This window comes from Gymnoscopelus microlampas (assembly GCF_963454915.1).
Source record: "Gymnoscopelus microlampas genome assembly, chromosome: 8".
Lineage (NCBI taxonomy): Eukaryota > Metazoa > Chordata > Actinopteri > Myctophiformes > Myctophidae > Gymnoscopelus > Gymnoscopelus microlampas.
The window spans coordinates 36,473,028-36,491,192 of NC_139945.1; the positions used below are offsets into that span (position 1 = coordinate 36,473,028).

Consider the following 18,165-nt stretch of genomic DNA (forward strand, 5'->3'; position numbering starts at 1 on the left):
CATCCGTCCGTCCGTCCATCCATCCATCCCTCCCTCCATTCAATGGATGGACAGACACAGCGTTTAATTCACTTGGGGGGATGTGAGGGAAATCCATGCCTCTGCTTTTGATGTACCCCGCCAGAGGAGTTACATAATTATTTTTTTATCGTCGGTGGGGATATGTTTAATCTCTGCCTCTGGTCAGATTGAATTAAATAGGTACATGCATTTCGTTTTGGGGAAATGTAGAATGTCTGATATGTTATATGTGTGTTAAAATTTGTTGTGATGCATTGTGAGCTTGTAGATGGGATATTTTCGCTGTTTGACATACACATTAGTATATAGGACTTGGTTAAGTGGTTAAGACAGTGTTTTCCCTATTTCCCCCCGTTTTTTTCCCTTATTTTCTTTCTTTTTTTTTTTTTTTTACAAATTGAACCCTGCATCTATCTATTCCATTCATCCATCCAATGGACGGAGGGACAGATGGATGATAGATAGATGTATGAATGGATTCATTCAGCCATCCATTGATGAATTAATTAATTTAGATACAAATTGTAAATTAAGCCTCACTACTTACTGTGCAAACAGCCCCTTTCATCGCCCTTCTGCGTCCACCCAGGACAGCACTTATAGACCGTGTGCAAATCCATGTTATACACCTGCCTGTAGGAGGTATAGTAGCCTGTCCTGAAGAAGAAAAACGTCACAGTGTTGCAGAAAAGTATGCATTTAGTTTGTATGTAAATACTGCTGACTGTCTGGTGCATCCTTCTAGTTGTCTATAAACATTCAGCTTAAGAAAGAAAGGGTCACACAACAAAAAAATCTGTTTGCTTAGTTTCATTCTTAATGCCACAAAAGGTCTTTTGTGGTATGAAGATGGCCGGATGGTGGAAAAGGTTTTGTGGCATGATGAAGAATTAAACTAAGCAATCAGATGTTTCTGAGTGTCACACTAAATTACATTCCCACCATGTTGTATATATACTTGTTTCTGGTCTTAAGTGAATCATGTTTGCAATCAGAAGGTCACAGTGGCAATAAATCTGGGAGGGACAATTGAAGAGAAGTACTGTCCCCTCATACGTTACTACTACTATGAAAGTACCCCGGGGTGAATAGCCAAGACATTGGACTGTAATAGCTCCAGTGTCACAGGTCATTGACCAAAAGCCCAAGACAATGTTATACATTTAAATAATATTCCCCTTTCATTGAATTAGCCTAATCATGAAAACATTAGAAAATATCTAGTCCATTGTGAATGTAAAAGTGGTCCTCACCTCCTCTCGTAGCCCACACACCAGCGGTGTCCAGTGCAACCCTGCCTCCACACCTTGACCATACGGGTGAATGCCTGGACACAAGGCTGACGTGCCCCCAGCATGGACATCTCCTGGTCCGCACACACATTTGGCCTGCACACGCAAACACACAAACACACAAACACACAAACACACAAACACACAAGACAGAGAGAAAGACAGGCAATATGCAGACAGACAGACAAAAAAAGGAATGGAAGGAGAGAGGCACACACAGAGAAAGAGGGGGATGGTGAAATGTTTAAAAACAGGCTGTGTAAAGTGCTAATTTTCTTTTGGTACTTTAATACTTTTACTTGTACTCATATTTTTAAGAGTATTTCTACATTGTGGTATTGCAACTTTGACTTCAGAATCTGAGTACTTCTTCCAGCACTGCAGCCACCCAGCGTGGGCTCAGAGCAGATGCAGACATGAACTGTATGTACTTGCTACACATAATGCTGCTCTCAAATTACGGGTCCATTTGGTTCCATTTGTACATTCTCAGAGTTACAGACCTGTATGGGTCCATTTGGAACCCCTCAAGGAACCCTGAGGGCCCCACTTTGAGAACCACTGTGCTCTAGTACTACTATACAGTATGCTTCTAAAGTTGTAGCATGATCAAGTGTGCTTGAAAAAATGCCATGGTTTGAACACACAATAATCAACAAGTTAAACACCACAGGAAACAGTTCCTGCTCGTTTGCATGTGTATGGCTTTGTGTAGGGCAGGGGTCGGCAACAGGCGGCCCGCGGGCCGAAATTGGCCCCCCAGAAATAATATCTGGCCCGTGAGATAATTTTGAGAATTTAAAAAAAAAAAAAAAAAAAAAAAAATTTTTTTTTTTAGAAAAATATTTTTTGATTTTTTTGGGGGGGGAGGGATTTTATTTTTATACAGTATCAGACCGATAGTCTCACATATAGGCCGCTATTATATCTATTATATCCAAATACAGAAAGATACAGTATGAATGATTTACTGAAAAGTGTTATAAAAAAAGTATTAAAAATTAATGTTAAAATAATTATAAATACTTATTTCATAGAACCTGAACCCACTTTTGAAATCATGCACTCATAAACACGATGCATTTTAAAGGATTTATAACATTTTATAGCTAGATTAGAGGAAAATGGAGAAAAAAAATTACCAGAAAAATCGCCTGTGCTGATATTTAAACCGGAAAAAATGTTGATTTATATTGGTCAAACAGAACCGAATTAGACCCAAATTAGACCCGAATTAGACCGAGTTAGACCCGAATTAGACCCGAAAAATTTTGCGCGCGCGTGCATGTTCGCGGGGAGGCCCGGCCCGCGATGGAATGTCTGGGAGTGATATTGGCCCTAGGCTTATCTCAGTTGCCTACCCCTGGTGTAGGGAATGCTGTATACTGACTGAGTGTATACATCTCTCTATCTTATTGTACACAGATGTGCTGTAAGCCCAAGTAAATCACTTGAAATCACAGCTCATACTGGTGTTATTGGGGCAGGTACTCAGGAGCATCCAGAGGTGTATTTGCAGCAGACCATCTGGATTCAATATTGAGTTGCCATGGGTTAATTAGAGGAAGTACTAACCCTCCCTGGTAATGACAAATACGCCAGTGTACATGTCCAGCACACCATTTAAGTTTCTGAATCATGTCATAAGGTTAGCATGCATATTTCAAAAGAATCTGTAATATGCATCAGCAGCACAATACTGCATGGACAACATCATAGCAGGGGCCAGGAAAGTGCGCCTCCTACTGGGCAAATAGTGATACAAAACAATATTCAAAAGAGTGAAAGAATAGCCTAAGTGAACTAATAGGAGAATGCAATTGCAAAACAGATGCTTCAAACTTCAAAGATTAGCCTTTAAATAATTAACTTATTACTCTAAGCGGATATTTATCACACAACCTTACTGTGTTAAAACACATTTTAAACGTAAATATCTCATCTGACTCACTATTCATCATGAATGAGTTAGCTATAATGCCCGATGAGGAGACAAAATTGCAAAAACACTTACATGCCAACCTGCAACTCCACAGACGATGCGATGCGTGCGGTGTTTAACGATACCACACACCAAAAGATAACGTCCAGGAACATGATTAATCTTCTTGAAAGAGCGAGAGAAGAAAGTTGGTGTTCAGGCGGCGCAGCAGCCTTTGTCCGTCAAATGATGAACATTCTCGAGGATGTCAGGATCCTGACATTGAATGGAGCGCATGCCTTGAGACCCGGCTGAAAGCACTTAGATAGATTATCCCACAATGATATAGTCAGACTGTCCCACACTGCTGCAATACTCTGCAGCTCTGCACAGTCTGGGCCACTTGTCCCGTGTCGTGTGTCTGAGTGAGTGGGCTGAACGTTTCTGAGTGGAGTGGAGTGGACGCAGTGTGAACGCAGTGTCACTCACAGTCTCACACACACACACACACACACACACACACACACACACACACACACACACACACACACACACACACACACAGTGGTGGGAGAAGTAGGCCTACTCAGATGTTTTACTTAAGTAAAAGTAGCACTACCATTAATTTACCTCAATAAAAACAATACTCTGTTACAAGTAGGATAAAAGCCCTGTGTTCGAAATGTTGCTGGAGTGAAAGTACAAAAGTATTGGCATCAAAATGTAATTAAGTATCAATACACTCACACACCACCTGCACCCACAGTCATTTGAGAATAATAAAAACAAACAAAACAAACATAAAACAAACAAAACAACAAAAACTCTGTGTTTAAAGTTACCATAAGTTTCATGTCATACCTGAGATTCGAACCCCGGTCTCTAGCATAGGCAATGACAACCAGATCTATGTCCTACCCAACACCAGGGTCTACATTCCTCTATGGAAGAGTAGTGACACCCCTTACAAACACTGCAGGTGTAGCCTACTGGTTATTATTGTAACATAGCCAACTCAAGATTCAAGAGGGTTTATTTTGTAACTCACTCAGGTACAAGTAGCCTACAACTTAAGCAATGGTGGTTGTTGTGGCATGGCATGTTCAGTAATAATAATAATAATAATAATAATGATAATGAAATTAAATCAGATCAAAATTAAAGATACATTTTTTAAAAATGTATCTTTAAAAATAATAGTGCAGGTAAGAAAGGCAGGTATGGGTAAATCCTCATCAGCAGCAGTAGCGTATGGTGGGTTCTAACGTGGACCGGGCCAGATTATAAAACCCCCCCCGCGGGCCGGCGGGGGGGGGGGGGGGGGGGCTCGCGCAACGATGGTTTGACGGGGAAACCGGTTTTTAATGGCCACCCATTAACAATCCGGCCAAATGCAAATAAGCCCGATTTGAAAACAAAGGCGAATTTCTGTGGTTGGCTACAACAGAATGGGTGATGGGGTGCTAATGTTGTTATGTTGATTTTTTGTTTTTTTCCCCTGGGGGAGCAGAGTTTTCCAGACCGGGCCATGGCCCCATTGGCCTCTATGACGATACGCCCTTGGTCAGCAGCGATGGAATGTACACAGAATAACACACATGCACACAGTAAGTACATTAGTGCACAGTGAACAGTGTTAACAAATCCACAAGGCGTATTTACAGACTGAATGCGGTTTTTAACCTGCTATCATAATGCGTCCTGCAGGGACAGGAGGGAGCTCCCTGTGGTGCAAGAGAACCAGACGGTGGCCCTGTCAGGATGATCGGGTCCACCGTGCCACCAACTGTGTTGTCAGAGAACTTGATGATGGTGTTGGTGCTGTTTCTGATAACACATGTACAGGGAGTACAGAAGACACCCATAGAGTTATAATATATCGAGTACACCACCCTGCAGGGCTCCAGTAGCTATTGAGGATGTTAGAGGTGTGAAAGCCCTCACTGACCACCTGGGGTCAAGAAGTCCAGGATCCAAGCACAGACAGCTGGGTTCAATCCCAGGTCAGCCTGGTCGGGACTGTTAAAGGCTGAGCTGTAGTCAATGAAAAACAGCCTAATGTTGATGTAACATAGCCCCTCTCCCTGCAGTTGTTGGGATGGGAGAGGGCATGCAGAACCTGGGAGTTGACGTCATCAGTGGATCTGTTGGAACAGTGGTCAAACTGCAGTGGGTGCAAGGTGCTGGGGAGAGAAGAGCAGATGTGATTTTTTTTAAGCCTCTCAAAGTACATGACCACTGAGGTCAGAGCCATCGGTTTTTCAGGCTGGTTGGGGAGGCTTTCTTGGGTATACAGGGACAATGGGGGGACTAATTGAAGCAAGTGGGGACCACGGACTGGGTGAGGGAGAGGTTGAATATGGTGGTAAACACTGGCACCAGGAGATCAGCATTGGACAACTCTAGATGAGATGCTGCCAGCTGCCCAGCTGGTGCTGGCACTCTACCATACAGATTGGTTAAAATGTTGTATTCATTCAAATAAGTTCACCGAAAATAAAAGCATCAACCTGTATGAATGAGGCATCACCAATTGACATATTCACAGACGCATTTAAACAAATAAATAAGCTCATGAACTTGGACATTTAGCAGCCTTGAGTGCAATAGCATGTTCTAGATCGCCAAGTACCAACATTACAAGTAACTATTTGTATTGAATTACAAGGATCAGACCGATCTGCACACTGGTAATGCAAAAAGCTCCGCTTTGTATTTATTGCGTTCGTCAACGTTTCGGCCTGTTCAGACCTTCATCAGGACATATACAATGCAAAAGGGCATACACACACACGTTCATATAGGGTACATCTACGCACTGATAGGCTCACCCCAATAGGGTAAGTGAGGTCGCAAACATAGATGCAAACAGTGTGCACCCATCTCAGGATCCAAATAGCAATAAACAAACATACAAATATACATTTAAAGTATCCCAAGACTAATACATGTATTTATAAACATAACAGGTACTCAAAAAAGGGGGACACAGTGACAGTATAGGACATGAAGTGTTTTTTGTTTGAACAGGGTCTAAATAATAATGGGATCGCCACTAGAATCCCTCCACATAATAGTCTCATAATAGTCTCTTGGAAAAAAGAAAAACAACGTCAGCTCTAAGAGCGTACTCTATTGCAAGTGTCCTGAAGGTGTATGGAACACTAATAGACAGAAAACCAGTAAAAGGGCCAAACAATTGTATAAACCTGAAAAGCCCCTGCATTTAGCCACAAACCCATGTCCTATACTGCTGCACCAGGGGGGTGGAAATCCTGTCACAAGCACCCTATGGAAGACCCCAATAGAAAGGAAGTCACTCAACCATATACACATATAATAGGGCCTACTAGGCAATAAAAAATGAGAAATGCAAACATAAATATGTTGGAGAAGTAAGAGATAAGGAGAGAGGATGGAACTTATGTTTAAACATGAGGAAAACCAGGGTTACCATTGTTTTAAATTAATCAAAACTACAAGCAAAATTATACTTAAAAGGAAGCTTTTCTTCTGATCTTCTGTCAGTTCTTCAACACCTCCTAGAATGTAATAATGTTGGGATGATTGGCATGATACTCCCCTTCATACACTGTGTTTTACAGTATATGGAATATGGAACAATTATTGCATTCTTTGGTTTAACTCAGCATTGTCTGTGTACAACACAATGTCATTAGGCTAATGCAAATGACTATGAAGTCAAGCCATTATCACTGAGCTATGACTCCAACCACCAGAGGGCAGCACATTATAATATCCTAGGCCAGTGGTTCTCAAAGTGGGGTCCGGGGACCCAAAGGGTTCTTGAGGGGGTTCCTTACGGGTCCATTTGATTCCATTTGTACAGTTACTAGAGGTGCGGGTCGCTACCCGTTATATTATACCTCTATGGTCGCTACGCGACCCTTCCGTCTAGTCGCTGGCGCGAGGCTCTCGTGTAGTGGGCTGTAGACGTTTTCGACACGCAAACCAAAAGCGAGAGCAACAGCAGTGTTTGTTTCGAGACGCAAACCGAAAACGAAAGCAAACTGAGAGACGGACACATTTCACCCGTTCATCTATCTATCTATTGACACAGGCTCTTGCAGGACCAGAATGTGCGGCACAGATTGATGAAGCAGCCCGCTCAGCTCAGCGAGACGGCGTTCGTTGCATTCAAACCTCCCAAAGAGTCAGACAGACAGTATTTGGATGGGGGGCGGGGTTGCCGGGGTTGCCATGTCCAGGAGTTGTAAGCGTGAAGTGGCGTGTAATTGCTTCGCGTACAAACATTCTCGCGCATGACTGTAGTAGATTCAAATTGTAAGGTAGATGGGTCCGTGGCCAAATGCATACTAGACCTACCAAATTAGGGGTCCTTGAAATATAAATGTTTGATAACCACTGGCACTGTCCTATGCTGTCTCTCAGTACGAAGAACCCATTGAAAAAGGAGTATTTCTCTGCGGACCCCCCATCTGAAAATATTTTAGATCAGGAAGGGACCCCCCCATACAAGATTTGTAAAAATGTTTCAATGCTTTTTATTATTTTCAAATAGCCGATGTTTTTGTTTTAGTTATTTGTGTGTACCATGCCTCTGTGTAAATCACTTTCTAAGACAATTTTGAAAGGTCCTATATAAATAAAGTTTTATTATTATTATTATTGAAGTGCCCATGTGGTCGCTTCTTTTGGGCTTGTTTTCATAGACTTGACTTGGTTGCTTATTTCTGTCACGCAATTTGGCAACACTGGGTAGTAGTTTGGGCCATTCTGATTTGTGTGTTTGGGAGTCTCTCCAAGCCCCCGTAGCCACGGAGGATTATAGAGAGGTTTCCTGTTAGTAAACATGAGAGGAATATGACCGCGCAGCTGCGGGGGGAAGCCTATGGGTGCGTTTGGAAATTACGCACCGGAGCACACTCGCCTATTAGTTTGTATTGGCCAGTGCGCTCACTGCCGCTCAGGGCTGTATTTTCGAACGCGCCTTCACCCGGGCATGCGCAGATTGCGCATTCTGCTCTGTGATGACGTCGCGCGGAAATCCGTCTATTGAAGCTACTGAAGCCTGGTGTCCAAACCTGGTATCGCAGGACTTCCGCATTTGAGACGCTACTGCGCATGCTTACATCGTCTGACACGCTAGTGCGCCTGCTCTATTGGCTCCAAAATTGGAGCCAATCCATGAAGACGAGGTACTTCTGCGTGCTTCGTGCGCTTGTGAGGAACTTTCATAGAAATGAATATGTAGGGTCGGGGCAGTCCACCCTCTAGATATATTATAATTCTACGCTCTCTCTCTCTCTCCCGTTCATGCTGTGAGCATACATACATTGTTCTACATTGTTCCAGATGGATTACACAGCGACACAGAGTGGCTTCAGACAGCGTAAGTTAAAGCGACATAAAGTGACTACGTGTCTGTCTGCATCCGCGCTATTTGGTTCTGCTGCTACGGTCTTCATATCATTCATTCTTTTTAGAATTAGCTACTTAAGTGCGTCGGTTTCAATGGCCGTAAAGAACAGATCTACAAGCTAACAGCCGAAAACGTCGCGAGTCGCGACGGGTTTTTACGTTATAATCCTATGGGTTGTTAGCAGTGTTGCCAGGTTTTGTGAGAGAAATAATCAACCAGGCCTAGGAAAACAAGCACAAAAGAAGCAATTTAGGCCACACTAAAAACCTATATGCTTTGGCTATTTGAAAATAGCAGATATACAAGCTCACAACGCGTCGCATAGATCTGCTATTTGCAATAAAATGTGGAATATTTGGATTTTCTTTCTTTTAAACATTGTAACAACACACAGGCTCCCTGGGCACAAAACATTGCACATTAACATTCGGAAGCAAGCCTAAATAAGCAAGTACACTTTATAGAAACAAGCCCAATAAACTGCAACCCGCAACTAACAGAAAAACAAGCCCAAAGTCGCTTATAATAAGCGGACGTGGCAACCCTGGTTGTTAACTTGTAGATCTGTCCTTTACGGCAGGCGACACTGTCGTGAAGCAGAGCGTCAGTTCAGTTTGACTGGTTAGCTGCTACTTTTAGCCTAATAGCGGTTCTCAAATGCTAACATGGTTATGTTATACATTATGTTATATAATCAGTGAGGTAGTTTATCTAAATAACTTAGTATTTAATGTAATAACTGAGCATGTTTCAAATTATCTAGTATAGACATTACCAACCCTGCCCTGGGGTTATTTCTTTGCTTTACATAACGTCTAGTTATGTAGTATACTGTCAGTGGTTTAAAATAACTAAGAACATTTCTCAAGTACTGTACTTGAGCTGCAACCCGTTGAGGTGTTCTTTACAATTTTCAATACTTTTACTTCTACTCCACTACATCTCAGCAAATATTATACTTTCACTCCACTACAATTATTTGACAACTTTAGTTACAAGTTACTTTGTAGATTTTGATTATTATTACAACACATACACATTTCGGCCATTTGATATATATATATATAGAGAGAGAGCAGATCTACAAGCTCTACAAGCAAAATATTTGTATGTATACATTTTATTCATTTGAAAACTTGTGAAATTGGACATTCTGCACAATGAGTACTTTCTACTTTTGGTACTTTAAGTACATTTTTGATACAAATTTGGTACAAACTTTTGTACTTTACTCAAGTAAATTTAGATTCCAGAACTTTTAATTGTAACAGAGTATTTCTCAAACTATGCATGATTACCAATGCGGTCATAAACATCCACTGACTGCCAACATACATTATAGATTCCATTAATGTTATCAGTGCTATATTCAGTGAAAATATCTTGTCAGATGATCCTTAATTGTTTTGGGATCAGGAGGGATGAGGAGAGGAATAAGGCACTGGTACTGTATCGCTTTACAGAATAATGCAGGGGTGCCCATGTGATAAGAATGTTATGATCACTCACTTCTCTTAGAGAATTGGCCTAGAAATCTCTCTCTCTCTCTCTCACACACACACACACACACACACACACACACACACACACACACACACACACACACACACACACACACACACACACACACACACACACACGGTTTCATAATTGAGCACTAAGATTAGGGAATAGTGTTGACCCAGATACAGTAGAACAAGTTAAAGAAAATTTGCATTGGCATTACTGGCAGACATATCCACATGGTAGACTTAGCTGAACAACAGTGCGTATTTATTGACTTATCAATCAAAAAATGGTTTGCCTTGCTGCATCTTATCACTAACTCCTCAGTTGAAATCTTGCAGTCCATGCTGGTTTCATGATTAAGGTATCTGTCTCATGTGGCTGCTTGGCTTGCTTTACTAACTTTACTGTTGCCATGAATCACAAATCAGCTGTGAGTTTAACACCTTTCCTTAAGCCTTATATGCTTACTTTGGCATACGTCAAATAGCGAAGATGGCACATCTACAAGCTCACAATGCGGGCTTGTAGATTGGTTATTTTTTGCTATTTTTGAAAATGTTAGAAAGTCTTCGCCGATTATGACTTAAGGGGACGGCAGGTTAATAGTGGTTAAAGGTTTGGTTTGAGATTCTTCAAAGGCTTCTACCTTTTCTGACATCCCTCTCCATCCATTTCTTCTCTAGAGCCCAGTATGCGTCTACGGAACAACGCTGCAGATAGTCCAGATGCCAGCCAGCTGTTTGATGATACCAGTGGTGCTGGGCCTGGTGCTCACAGCGGAGGTTACAGGTTGGGGTAGCCAGTTGTTATGTAATAGCAAATCTTTTATAATGTTATGTTCTTAATGCCATAGCCATAATGCAAGTAGACTGAGAGAGGAGCAGTTAAATATATACAGTACTGGAGTAAAGAACTAACTTTGTCAAGCATCGTAAAATAATCACTTTTGAGTTTGCTATTTTACTCTCAAGTCTTAAGCCCTTTTTACATTGCCTGTTCAAGGCGGGAATGCTGGCGCCATACAGTTGTAAATGTATGAAGTCAACCCACACAACCGCTGTCAAACGGCATAACAATAGACGCTGACACTGCTGTACATGCCTCTGATTCCGCAACACTGGTATACTATGTAAAAGCACACATTGAGGCAGCTTTGTTTGGTTGTGTGTGTAAGAAAAAAAGTCAAGCTGCCATTAATAAGAATGACTCTTCATCAGGCCATTATTGCTGAATCTCTGTATTGAAGTGGCCTTAGGGTAGCAACTAAATTAGTTTGTCGCCAATAATGAATTGGACTTCCCAATCTTGTGCTATGTTGACAGGAGCCCATTGGCCGGGCATGAAGCAGGGGCATTTGTTGGCCAGAACCTCATGTCAGCCCCCATGTCTAACCTGGCCATGGCATATGGCAGCTCCTTGGCTTCCCAGGGACGGGAGATGGTGGACAAGAATGTAAGATGAAGAGACGTCACGTGATTATTTTATTTTTGCTATAGACTTCTCAAGGGCCTTGATTCACAGTGAAAAGTGATAATGCCACAGTAGTCAAAGAATAATAACTGACGAGTGACTGTTGATGTGTTCAAGTTGGACAGATTCATCCCAATCTCTAAACTGAAGTACTACTTTGCTGTGGATACAATGTACGTTGGAAAGAAGCTGGGCCTGCTAATCTTTCCCTACATGCATGAGGTATGTCTGTGTACACCTGCTAAACCCAACAATCTGTGTTTAAATCTTTTAAGTTATGTCAATTTAACTCAAAGTGTAAAAATTGACAAGTTGTCAAGTACATTTTTACACCAAGTTATATTAATCAATGAAATCAGAATAATCGTTCTCCCTTCATGGGCCTTCTCAGAGCTAAGTGTAAGTTGTAGATCGTCCTCCCTATAACTGCCAGGTAAAATGCCTTCAATCTCGGTCATGTAAGTCTCTCATAATGGGCCGGGTCAGGTTTGAAAAAACCCTGACCCACGCATCACAACTGCCTACATAATGGTACAACTGTTTCTTTTATATGTTATTATTATACTATAAATATGTCCATCATGAATTGTGAGACTTATAGATATGCTTATACTATTAGAAATGCTTTTAATGTAGAAACAAGGGATACTATAATAACTCTAGAGAATAATCCATTCCTTTTCTAAGAGGATAAAAGTTTGTGAATGTATTTCAGAACTGGGAGGTGAGCTATCAACAGGACACTCCGGTGGCCCCGCGCTTTGATGTGAATGCTCCTGACCTCTACATTCCAGCCATGGGCTTCATCACATATGTACTGGTGGCCGGGCTGGCCCTCGGCACACAGAATAGGTACACACACATTAAAACAAACATGCTGATTTCCTGTATATACATACCACACTTGCTGTGCTTTATAAATTATGGACTATTCATTATTTCTAATGTTTGAACATTCCATTGAAATGTTTCCTAAGTAGAAACGTTCCGTTGTACTATGAAACATACACATTGATACATGACAGTGTACCTAGCTAGGGCAGTGAGTGACATGACGTTGTTGAGAGACAGGAAACCTAGGAAAGCGAGAGGAGGGAAATGGGGAGTCATACTTGGGTTCTCGCGACTCACAAGATGCATTATTAATGGTCTGAGCCACCAGGCAGGTACCCCTATCCTTTCAGGATCATTGTTGCTAACATTAAGTTCGACCTGGTAGAAAAAAATCCCAGATACATGGTGATACAGTGTGACGGTACATCATAGAAACTACCATGCAAAAATGACAATTGGACAGCCACTAGTAGATAGATAGACATGTATTGATCCTGTCAAAGCAGCACCGTGGTAAGGATGAAACCAAAATACAGGTAAGGGTAGAGAACCACTTATATTCCCCCTTTCAAAAATAGCGGCATGCATTTTTATTTTGGACCTCTAATTACATGTCCAAAACAAGGGCGTATCGTCATAGAGGCCAATGGGGCCATGGCCCGGTCTGGAAAACTCTGCTCCCCCAGGGGAAAAAAACAAAAAATCAACATAACAACATTAGCACCCCATCACCCATTCTGTTGTAGCCAACCACAGAAATTCGCCTTTGTTTTCAAATCGGGCTTATTTGCATTTGGCCGGATTGTTAATGGGTGGCCATTAAAAACCGGTTTCCCCGTCAAACCATCGTTGCGCGAGCCCCCCCCCCCCCCCCCGCCGGCCCGCGGGGGGGGGTTTTATAATCTGGCCCGGTCCACGTTAGAACCCACCATACGCTACTGGTCCAAAATATGGATGCCAGGGTTAAAGTGTTTAAAATATTTACCTCTCTGTATCTCTCTCTATCTCCAGGTTTTCTCCGGAGTTACTGGGTGTTCAGGCCAGTTCAGCCTTTGTGTGGCTGATCATGGAGGTGTTGGCCATCCTCCTGTCCCTGTACCTGGTCACCGTCAACACAGACCTCACCACCATCGACCTGCTGGCCTTCTCTGGCTACAAATACGTCGGGTACGTATTCTTCTTTCTCTGAACAGACATGATGGGGCTGGGCAATTAACCCAAAATATATCAAAACCTTTATTTAGAACAAATAACGACTAAAATAATAAACTAATAATCAAGAAGCAAGGTTTTTTTGGGGGATTCTTTTTTTTTCTTATACAACAAATCGACACGAAACAATTCCAAAATTGTAATTGACTAAATCGGTAGTCCGATTATCCACTAAACCCTGTATTATACGTACAGTATATGTCAACTACTAGCATATATACCTAGTCTCATGGAGCCAGACAATCGGAGATCTCTTGCCTGCCGTTGATGTATGGTGAGATCTGGGCTTAAACTGTGTGGAAACAATATGGAAATGTGACTGCATTGCAGAACCAAAGCAAAGACTTTTGGGGCGATCTTTCATATTGGGACGGGTCACGGTGATATGATTGGCTTTCAAGCAGCAGACGTTGTTTTTCTCAGTGGCTATTACAGTTACTGTTCTAGTCCAACCATTGTGCCATTGTGCTCAGATCCAATCCACTTTATTTATAGAGCACATTTAAAACGACAGCGTTGAACCAAAGTGCTGTACACTTAACAAATATATGCTAAGAGTAAAACCATACACAATAAACAGGGGGAAAATACATAGAGGGTGCAACACATAGACACATTGCCTAAAGTAAACAGCAACTGTCAGTCTGAATCATGGAAAGCCAAGGAGTACAAGTGAGTTTTCAAACATGATTTAAACACAGGCAAGATTTGAGAGGCTCAAACATGGGGCAGAAGATCGTTCCACAGTTTGGGCACTACAACAGACACATGTCACCAGACATATTAGTAGGTGGAGGTCTCTGATCATCTTGTTATGAATTGTGATGATGATTATGGGACTGACCTTTATCTGATTGACCCAGTACATACATGAATCACTCTCCTCCGTGTAAGCACTACTGAAACACTTGACGCCATGACAATCAACTACTTTCTGTTTTTGTCCTTGTCTCATATCTTCTGGTCACGTTGTGTGTCCAACACTTTATTTGTACAAAGAAAATTACAAGCAAGGTTTTATAGATGGTGTAAAAACATCTCTGGTATTCTCTGATATTCTCTGAAGTGCAGTTTCACATGGTCGACAATTATATGGGACATCCTTATCAATAAATGGTTTACCAACGTCAGTAAATGTAACCATGACCACAGGACCAGTTTAACACAATAAGACATTACTATGGTGTCTGTCGAAGGTTGGCAGTAGTTTTCCTTCTGGTGCTGTCAACAGGCAAGGTGCTTTCAACGAGTTCTCTAAGACCTGGATTTCTATAGGGGTCATCTTCCTACCACTGATCGTCTAGAGCCATGGGATCCGACTTCAACACCAGCTGCTGGATGATGGAACCCACAAATGTCTCCAGCCCGGTTCCTCCTGCGCTGCCCACAAACATGTCAGAGCTGTATTCAAAGGTAAGGGGCTGAGAGCTCCTCCTGAAGGCCACCCGACCGTACTCCTCACAGTCCATGAACAGACGCACCTCGGAGCCCTGCACAGTGAGGGTGAACCTGGCCCATCTGCCGGTCAGGTCTTCCACCTTGAAGGAGGCTGCTTCATGTGTTTCTCTGTAGTCATGGGTTTCTCTGTTGTCAAGAGTAGTAGAGGATCACCCATTGGGTGCCGTCCTCCCCGGCAGACAACACTACTCCCAGCTACACCACCTTCTGGGAAAGCGTTGGTGATGGTGGACAGCACGCCCCCCCGCGGGTAGTGGCGGGTTTGGCAGTGACGGTGATGGCGAGGTCCCGGTAGAAAGGAGCGTGTGCGCCACTGCACCCGCTCACGTTGGGGGCAAAGTTGTAGGCGGGGTAACCCTCGAAGCCCGGAACGCAGGGGGCAGCGGCATTCTGATCAACTCAAATCAGGTCCCGGGACCCCGACCAACCACGCTCATAAAGCTGAGCAGATGAGCACAGGAGTAGAGATAATCGAAAGAACCACAGAGGCAAGCGTAAAGTCATCTTCTGCAATAAAAAGGTTAGGTCCTTACAAAGGTCCCCTTGTCCTAGAGAGGTAAGACACAGTTGGAGCCTGCGCTGCCTCTCACTATCCGTTTTATACAATGTATCCCTCTCGCTCTCTTTCCCCCTCTCCTCTCTCTATTGGTCTCATTTGACACACAACGTGACCAGAAGATATGAGACAAGGACAAAAACAAAGTAGTTGATTGTCATGGCGTCAAGTATATGTATCAGTAGTGCTTACGCAGAGGAGAGTGATTCAACACATTTCTGTAATGGGTCAATCAGATAAAGGTCAGTCCCACAATCATAATTCTTAACAATCTGGCTATGCGAGAGTAGCACATGGCTACTTTATTTCCCTCTATTTTCCCTCTTTCATGGATTATTTTTGTTTAATTATCCTATATTTCAGCGTTTCTGTCCCTTTCTTGCTTGATGTTCCATGTATCACCCACATTGTTATCACTGTGATTTTGATTGTCTTGTTTTAACATAAAGCAATGTGGAAACTTGAATCACTGGATATGTGGAGTACAACATGACATTTCATTACTGTGTGTTTGTCTGTAGGATGATTGTAGGCGTAGTAGCAGGTCTGATGTTTGGGAGTACAGCATACTACCTCTCTCTACTGTGGTGCTGTGCAGCCATCTTTGTATTTATGGTGAGTAGGATCCTTTCTAAGACATTAATCAAAATGGCACTAAAACAAAGTTCATGAACATGGCCACCTTGGAGGATTCAAATCCCTTGGTGGACAGGAACTTGACTGGTTTGTTAAAACACTGGGCAGTCTCTGACAGTGCCTGCTCTGTTGTCCACAGATCCGTACCCTCCGTCTGAAGCTGCTGTCAGAGTCTGCAGCAGAAGGCAGGCTGGTGAGAGGAGCCAGAAACCAGCTGAGGATGTATCTCACTATGACTATAGCTGCAGCACAGCCCATCTTCATGTTCTGGCTCACCTATCACCTCATCAGATAAGACTTGGAACCCAAACATTTACTTTCACACAAACACACACACAGAAACTGGACATTGATGAAGCACAGGAGCCAAAGGGTCAAATTATCTGGTTAATATTGCTTCTCCAACCACACACTCGGCTCCCAAGTCTCCCATCCATGGAGAAAAGACACTCACACAAATAGAAGATTCAAAGAAGACCAGTGGCATTACCTTTTGCCTTTTCTCCTACAGCACAACCCAGTGTCATTAGTAATGCTTTTTCTATTGTCTCTTTTTTATGTAACGGTGTAGAAAATGTTTGTATTATCATCTCGCTGCAACTGGCTTTACATGTTTTTGTATACAGTGTAATTATTAGTAAGGACATTTTTTAGGCATATTTATGTTTGTATGTACATGTATTACAAAAAGGTTGCTAAGGGGTTTGTTAGCATCTGTGACATCTCATTAAGTAATGTTCTGGGCCCATGGGACGGAAGCACAGTAACCACTGGTGAGCCAAGCCGTCCAATCGTCACTAAGAAAGAATTTTAAGAGTTAAATTATCTTAACTGGTCAATGTTGCTTTGTTTTGTATACACGAACCCTAGCGTCCCTATTCGGGGACAAACATTCAGCGAGAATAGCAGATCTTGTCGATCTGCTATTTTCAGTGAAGATAAAGGAGTGGACCTTGTATAGAGCCCTAAGGGAGTTGTTAAATCTGTTAGCTTTACTGACAGGAAACTTTGAATAGGAACATCAACAGTGCAAAGCCTCAATTGAAGTGCTAAATGATTAGATCTGATGAGTCATTTTATTTTCTGCTTTTTAAACGGAAAGATTAAATAAAGAGAAGAGATGTGATGGTCCAAAGTCTGTGAAGGTTAGGTTTGTGTTTTTCTCTTAAGATACTTGAAATACTGCAATGACTCATTCTGCATCAGTTGTTGATACCCTATATGTCACTTTACATAACATAACCCTGGCATGTGATTTTAGGTAAGGTATCCCTCTGCCTAAAAACAGAACGTTTGCACCTTTGGGAAACCCTGTATTATTAATAGGGCAGTGCTCAATTCATGTTTACTGATGTTCAATAGTAAAGCTACTTTATTCAAAATGTTTTCCCCAAAATAACAAAGTAATCATATTTGATGTGCCATTACGCAACTTATTTTTGTCTGTGTTTGTTGGGCCTTGTCACGCTGGAGGACATGTCCAACTTTCTCCAAATTGTTAATTCTCATTGAAGGCAGTTTGGTAGCCAGAGAGCTACCACACTGAGTTTGTATCCTTTTTAGTTAACTGGTGCCAATACAGAAAATGTCACAATCATACAGTGTGTATGATGAATAATGAGACAATATATAATGCCAATTTTGAAACTTATTCTAAAAGGTATCAGTTTAATGCAGTTTACATTTACAAAAGACTATTATTGACCCCAGCCCTGACTGTAAAATTAACCTAAATCCTCCAGGCCATAGAAATGAAATGTGAATATTGTTCCGTTTATGGCACAATAAACTCAAGACTGATGACTGTACTTTGTTTACTTGTGTTTATTTTTTTATGTGTTATTTTCCTTCC

The 18,165-nt window shown here is 42.0% G+C and overlaps 2 protein-coding genes across 2 annotated transcripts in view; one reads left to right on the forward strand and one right to left on the reverse strand.

Moving 5' to 3' along the window:
* The window catches only part of egfem1 (EGF-like and EMI domain containing 1), a gene marked incomplete at its 5' end in the record, with an annotated part of 90,356 nt that extends 86,946 nt beyond the window's left edge, over positions 1 to 3,410 (reverse strand). Inside the window, 3 exons of the mRNA XM_084065497.1 lie at positions 569 to 678; positions 1,275 to 1,409; positions 3,328 to 3,410. Of these exons, the coding sequence (XP_083921623.1) occupies positions 569 to 678; positions 1,275 to 1,409; positions 3,328 to 3,410 (328 nt within the window). The remainder of the gene's footprint in view (positions 1 to 568; positions 679 to 1,274; positions 1,410 to 3,327) is intronic.
* A 5,066-nt stretch (positions 3,411 to 8,476) lies between these two features.
* On the forward strand, positions 8,477 to 18,121 carry yif1b (Yip1 interacting factor homolog B). Its single transcript, XM_084065441.1, has 8 exons — positions 8,477 to 8,608; positions 10,831 to 10,936; positions 11,470 to 11,599; positions 11,735 to 11,839; positions 12,333 to 12,469; positions 13,463 to 13,618; positions 16,199 to 16,292; positions 16,453 to 18,121. Exons 1-8 carry the CDS (start codon positions 8,572 to 8,574, stop codon positions 16,606 to 16,608), a joined length of 921 nt encoding a protein of 306 aa, XP_083921567.1. The 5' UTR covers positions 8,477 to 8,571; the 3' UTR covers positions 16,609 to 18,121.
* The last annotated feature ends 44 nt before the right edge of the window (positions 18,122 to 18,165 follow it).